The 7,255-nt window shown below is 37.8% G+C and overlaps 1 protein-coding gene across 9 annotated transcripts in view; it reads right to left on the reverse strand.

Annotated features, from left to right (window-relative positions):
* Positions 1 to 733: 733 nt before the first annotated feature.
* The window catches only part of DCAKD (dephospho-CoA kinase domain containing), a 22,090-nt gene continuing 15,568 nt past the window's right edge, over positions 734 to 7,255 (reverse strand). For 4 of the 9 annotated variants that reach the window (XM_087947223.1, XM_087947221.1, XM_087947219.1 and 1 more), the window contains one exon: positions 5,579 to 7,255. This exon is cut by the window's right edge. Coding sequence is in view for 5 of the 9 variants with exons in the window: in XM_087947225.1 (XP_087803351.1) it covers positions 907 to 985 (79 nt within the window). In the remaining 4 variants the exon portion in view is untranslated. Of the gene's footprint in view, positions 986 to 5,578 lie in introns of those variants that run through there. The other 5 variants (XM_087947225.1, XM_087947224.1, XM_087947217.1 and 2 more) reach the window with 4 other exon arrangements.

Genomic DNA, 7,255 nt, shown 5'->3' on the forward strand with positions numbered 1-7,255 from the left:
GGTCCAGACACAGCCGATCGATTGGGAAGGGTTTTAAAGAGATGCTCCAGTGTTCCCATTGCTGTCACTCCAGTGAACAAGTGCCCAGTGTTTAGCATTCCAAAGGAGGTTAATCTTTGACTGAGAAACATTCACCCAGTTTCTAAGTGCACCCACATCAACTTAATCCCTACAGAGCTTATCAGAGCAACAAAAGTTTCATCTGCGTTTTTCAAACTGAATTCGGATCAGGTGCTGATATTGTGAAGGACCATTATTTATTTGTTTTATTTATTTATTTAATTTTGTCAAGCGATTATAAGATAACAGGTATAAGTATAAACATAGTTATGAATACATGAAATGGATACATATAAGAAAAATAAAAAGAAACAATAGGACAGGGACGGTAGGCATGTTGGTGCCCTTATGTACCCCCCCACACACACACAGACCTCTTAGGAAAGGGGTGAGGTCAATAGTTGACAGTCTAAGGTTAAAATTTTTGGGGTTTGGGGAAGAAATCACAGAGTCGGGTAGAGTATTCCAGATATTGACCACTCTGTTGCTGAAGTCGTATTTCCTGCAGTCAAGTTTGGTGCGGTTAACCTTGAGTTTGTATCTATTTTGTGCTCTTGTATTGTTATGGTTGAAGCTGAAGTATTCATTGACAGGTAGGACATTGCAATGTATGATTTTATATACCATGCTTAAATCAGACCGAAGGCAGCGTAGTTCTAGATTTTCTAGCTCTAGAATTTCGAGTCTGGTGGCATAAGGTATTCTGCAACAAGTAGAGGAGTGGAGAACTCTTCTTGTGAAATATTTCTGGACTTTCTCAATTGTGTTATGCTGCCCCAAGTCTGGTGTTTGTACATTCTCAAGATCAGTGTTTCTCAGCTCTGGCATCTTTAAGATGGTTGGACTTCAATTTCCAGAATTCCCGTGGCAGCCAGAGAGTTTAAGTCCAGACTTCTTAGAGTTGGTAAAGATAGCAAACTCTGTTCTAGATGAATACAGAAACTAGGTTTCAAACCTCCAGGCACATCCAGAAGGATATAAAAAAAGTAAAAAGGGCAGCTACACCCATACAATCAAGAGGGTGGGGCTTTGAATTCATTGCTTGAGTTAAAGTAACAGCATTCCTAAACTCACTCCAAATTACTTCGTCGCAAACTGTTAGGTTCTCCTTAACTCAACTGTGTATTTTCCTAAGTTCGCAGGCCAAGCATATATGGACTACAGATGTCCATACCCGCTCCAAAGCACTTTCACTTTGCTTTACCATGACAGTGATTTTTTAATCACAAATTTCTGCCATCTCATTTAATGTCTGCATGGAAAAAACAATTCGTTTGGTAGAAATGTGCTCCAAATCCTCTGGTACATGAAAAAAGAGAAAAGTATTGTGCACATTGCTGCAGTTTGCATTTACTAGAAAAATTACTCCTGAATCCTAATAGCACATCGTTCAAAACTGGGATGGACAAGGTAGAGCAGAAAATGGCATCCTGCCCCCTGAATTATTTTGGCACAAGCATCCAATAAGTTTTGCTTCTTCCATGAAAGTACAAATACGTTAACAACAGTTATAACATTTTCCTCCCTTTTCACAGATCGAAATCTGCTGCCAGAAACAGCAACTAATTCATGTGAATGCCATGGATATTTCTAGAGGAATATTTGCACCACTTCTAGAGGAATATTTGCACCACTTTGCTGACATTTCCAATCAGAGCAGAATCTGAAATAAATTCAGCTCCCCAATATTATGTAGAGATGGATTTGCAGCTAGTCCCAAAGTGGTGCAAATATTCCTCTAGAAATATCCATGGCAATTCATGTGAATGCCGTGGATATTTCTAGAGGAATATTTGCACCACTTTGGGACTAGCTGCAAATCCATCTCTACATAATATTGGGGAGCTGAATTTATTTCAGATTCTGCTCTGATTGGAAATGTCAGCAAACCTGTTTCTGGGCAAGTTTTTCCTTTAAATTGCAGTTTCCAGTTTCTGCAGCAGTTCTACAGTTCTTTGCCCCCATTTCTCATTACAAATTATTCTTGCCTCCATGAAACAATGCGAGAATACTTGTAGGTGAGGGGCACATTTCTTCAGAGTTTGACTAAAGTCTGACAGTGGAACCAATTATCCAGAAAGATGGTGGGCTCCCTGTTATTGCATGTGTTCATGTGGAAGTTCAACAGCCATCTGTCTGGGATGCTTTAAATTGGATTCCAGCACTGAGTAGGGAATTCAGTGGATGACCTAAATGGTCCTTCCCAACTCTTTAATTCCAGAGTTAGCTGCTACCTTGCTCAGGTGGAACTTGTTTCTTTATTTTTTGCAATGTTTAGAAGTTACTGGTTAGGTAGTTACAGCTCTCGGAGAAAGTGCACTGCTGCAAAATAGCTGGAATAATATATCCATCAACACAAAACTGGTGTCCCACATAACACTAAGCCATAAAGCAAATGTGTAACTAAGTTCATATGTTTCACCAAATAAAAATCAAATATCATCATAGCTTAGTATTGTGTGGTCTTAATTTCTTCCTAATGAAAAGAAATATCTGCTTCTGATCTCTTAATAGCAGTCTCAATATGATAGACAGTTAAAGTTCCAACAGCAATGGTAGATCAAAATATTGTGCAAAAAATCCTCATATCCATCTTGGGCTACTAAAAGGAAGTCTTGTACAGCCTGAACTATTCAGCTAAGCCAGGTAGTCCCTTATCTGGAAATCAGTTCCTTTACCGAATTGCTATATGTCATGGATCAACTCTGAGAATGCCTTTGAAAGTCCTTGAAGCAACCATCACCAAATCTAAGTTAAATTGCTGCAAGAGAGACAATAGTTTCGTTTGCTAACAAGCCAAGCAGAAAATAACAGGGAGGGTAGAACCAAGCAGACAGGCAAACAGTAGCTTTCAAGCAGACTTCTACCCTTTAGCCATGTGATTAAATAGTTCTTAGTTGGATGCTTCAGATGAAAATATTAGGAAAATACTAATATTGAAGAAAATCCTCCAAATGAGACCATTACATGTGTCCCCATATACACTTTCCTTAATGCACCTCCCTTTATTGCATTTCATTGATCCTGATATTAACACGGAGAACCTGACTGGTCCTTAATTGATGGAGACAAAGTCTCTTGTCTAATTATAAACAATACTTGTAAAGATGAGAACTTCAAGCATTGTTCAGTCAATTGAACTTCGTGTCACAGTGCTGTAAAAAGATTTGGCAATGGGAGGAAAATTGTAGAATATGTGTGCAAGACTGAAAAGTCATTATGAAACCTCCTTTACTGTTAATCAAAAAGGCATGGGAAAAATGCAGTGGAGGATCATTCCAGAAGCCATTGCATAATTTTCTGGGTGCTATGAAGGAAAAAAAGGGGGGGAATCTCCTTCTACAGCAAAATCCATGACTAACAATGAAGTTTTCAAAAGTTAGAGAATGAGAAAAATAAGCAAATCCATGATGTATTTTTACCCAATGATTGGGTGCCAATTTGGTATGCTGCATGTTGTTTGCACTTCTGTTAAACAGCGAAAAATTTCAGTTGATCTGACTGAAGATCTTTTTATTAAAACTCACTGATTGGGTTCATACACTGCACTAAGCCATGTCTTAGCTTAATCATGTTTCTGAACAAGCTACAATGGTCTTAAACAGGGGTGGGATTCAAATTTTTAACAACCGGTTCTGTGGATGTGGCTTAGGTGGTGGGCGTGGCTTGGTGGTCATGTGACTGGGTGGACATGGCTTGGTGGTCATATTATTGGCTGGGTATGGCCAACTCAATATCACTCACATCAAGGCACGTGTCTCCTCACCTAGCCTCTTATGACTGTGGGGATGCTACAACAGTCGTAAGTGTGAAAAATGGTCATAAGTCACTTTTTTCAGTGCCATTGTAACTTTGAATGGTCACTCCACACAAGCAAAGTACCAGCAAAGGAGGGGGAAAAAACTCCAGAGAAGTTCCTGAGATAGGAAGTTTAGTCCTGCCAAGAATGTAATAAGGGTTAACAGAGAGGCAGTTTCTGTAAGCAACACCAGAATGTTTCCTTCCTGTCTTCCTTACAGGATTAGGCCAGTAATTTCTTCTAACAACCAGTTCTCTGAACTGCTTAGAATGTTAACAACCAGTTCTAGCGAATAGGTGCAAACTGGTAGAATCCCACCCCGGTCTTAAACATTCTCACCTTGCACTATAATTTGTGTTGCTTGATTTAGGCTTAGAATGTTTTGTGAACCTAGCCATTGTGATTTGGAAATTATGATTTCTGCCCTTGCATATTCTACAAAATTAATCATTCATTTAATCAAGAAATCATGACTCAATAAGCTATTGCTTAACATGCCTGAATGCAAACAATGTATTTTTTACCAGTGATGAGAACAGGGAATTGCTAAATTCAAAGGAATTTCTTGTAAGTAATTATGCATTTAGATGATAGTCCTTCTATACTTTTTCATAATAAGGATGCCTTTATTCAGAGCTAGATGGTTTGTGTTCTTCAAATCCAGATGGCCATTAGAGGGCAACAAAGGGATACAGAAAACAGATTATTTGTTCCAATTTAATGTTATGCAGATTTTTGTAATCCAAATCTGATAGTCCTTATCATGCTGAGGAAACCTAATCAGGAGATTTTTTTTTATTACTGGGTTCTTTGCTTGCTTGCTTTTGAATATTGTTTTATGATTGAATTTATAATACTCCAGATTGGATGTAGTAGAATACTGTACCCTGTGTGCATAATTACTGATTTCCTTTGCAAGCTATCATAGGTTTCAGGGTTTCAAAATCAACCACGATTCCACTGAGAAACAAAAACACCTTAGCAAGATTGTAAATGTTTTTGTCACATCCAAGGGAGCTTTCATATACCTTCAGCTCTCAGTTTGCTATGTTATTCTCGTACACTCTTTTACAATTTTTTGATGTCAAGCCATTTCTTTTCTAGTGAATCCTGAAATACACTTTTTCTTGACAAAACTATTATGGGAAGAATTGTTGCAATATTACTACTGCTCTGGATTTCATGATGTGGTACAACTATTATGTCACCATATACCCCAAGATGTAAAAGCAAAATAAAGGAAGCAATGAATCCTAAATTTTCTTGAGAATTTGGTTGTGGAATGACTTAGTAAATTCATTAAACTGACTTTACACAATGTTTTTATATATCTGAAACCTGTTCATCAGGTGCCATACTTCCTATATATTTTTTTTAATCCTCTATTCACTATGTTGCTACTGTACAACAGATGTATATATGTAGTATGTAAATCTCAAAATTGTATCTCAGTTATTTTAAATGGCCCTGTTTCCTACAAGGATTGTTACAGACATATTTAATACCAGATTAAACTCAGGAAGAATGAGATCCATTATATTGATAGTAAGTTCTTTATTCTGTTGAGATTAATTGGAAGTGCAGGGAATTTTCCTTTGTAATTGAGATACAATGTTTTGCTGTTTGAAATATTTTAAAAAAGAGATGCAGAACTTGAGCCACTGATTCAGATGAGTTTTTTTTTAGAATAGAATAGAATAGAAGAGAAGAGAAGAGAAGAGAAGAGAAGAGAAGAGAAGAGAAGAGAATAGAATAGAATAGAATTCCTTATTGGCCAAGTGTGATTGGACACACAAGGAATTTGTCTTGGTGTAAATACTCTCAGTATACATAAAAGAAAAGATACATTCATTAAGAATCAAGAATCATAACATACAACACTTAATGATAGTCATAAGGTACAATCAGCAATCAAATCATACTAGGAAACAGTCAATATAAATTGTAAGGATACAAGCGAGAAAGTTACAGTCATACAGTGACAAGTGGGAGGGGATGGGTGATAAGGAGTGATGAAAAGATTAACAGTAATAGTAGTGCAGACTTTGTAATAGTTGAACAGGGTTGAGAGAATTATTTGTTTAGCAGAGTGATGGCTTTCGGGGAAAAAACAGTTCTTGTGTCTAGTTGTTCTGGTGTGCAGTGCTCTATAGCGTCGTTTTGAGGGCAGGAGTTGAAACAGTTTATGTCCGGGATGTGAGGGGTCTGTAAATATTTTCACAGCCCTCTTTTTGACTCGTGCAGTATACAGGTCCTCGATTAAAGGCAGGTGGGTAGTAATTGCTTTTTCTGTAGTCCTAATTACTCTCTGAAGTCTGTGTTGGGTTGCAGAACCAAACCAGACAGTTATAGAGGTGCAGATGATAGACTCAATAATTCCTCTGTAGAACTGTATCAGCAGCTCCTTGGGCAGTTTGAGCTTTCTGAGTTGGTGCAGAAAGAACATTTTCCGAAGGAACCACATTGTGATTTACTGGATAGAAAGAAAAAAAATTATAGTACTAAACCCCTGGAAAGTCAATGCTACCATGAATCTAAAGATTTAGCAGCATACAAATTTAATAAGAGAACTTATATATAAATGAAATTAACTATTTTTGTTTTGGTCCTATCCTTTGAATTTGCCTCCTGCGTAACCTATGATTTTATTTTTTTTTTTCCTATTATCTACTTTGGGCCTACCTCAGGAAACTACTTCTTATATTGAGACAAGGGTGAAAAGTGGAAATAAACCCTTTGGGTGTCTTAGGAGTGCAGCTCACTGAAAACTCTTTGGTCATGCTTATTGATAAATCTGAAAGCTATAGTTCCAAGATGCCTGGAAAGTATCAGGGTGAGAGAGTTTGAAATAAAGGAAAACCCTGCCATCCCTAAATTGATCTTCAATTATAGTTCTGTTCAGCAATTGTTACTTTCATTCATTTCCCAGTGAGATGCTGGTGAAGTGGGCACCGCAGCGCCTGCCTTTTCTGTTTTGTATGAAAAGAGCACCATCTTCCTTCCGCTATCCTTATCACTTTCTATAGAGAGATGATTGAAAGCATCCTGTTTTATTGTCTTATTGTGTGGTTTGGAAGTATTACAGTATTGGGAAGGGTGTACAGAGAGTGGTGAGGATGACAAAAAAGATTATTGGAAATTCACTTCTTTCTATTCAGGACGACATTTGAGTGCTTCTTGACCAGGGTTCACAGTAATGTCATGGACACTATGATGTTCATCCATTGTGTTCAAAGAGGACCTTGACATCTAACAGATTATGGGCTGTCCACGGTATGTCTGCAGGTGGCTCGTAAGACCTATATAGGCACGAAATGTTCTGCCATATGTCAGGCAGACATGTGGGCACCATTGTTGCAGCATTTGCGGCTCTGGCATTGTGGAGTGCTTGCTTCT

The sequence above is a fragment of the Notechis scutatus genome, chromosome Z, assembly GCF_049901735.1.
Source record: "Notechis scutatus isolate UNSWTSFEM ecotype Mainland chromosome Z, rNotScu1.2, whole genome shotgun sequence".
Taxonomy (NCBI): Eukaryota; Metazoa; Chordata; class Lepidosauria; order Squamata; family Elapidae; genus Notechis; species Notechis scutatus.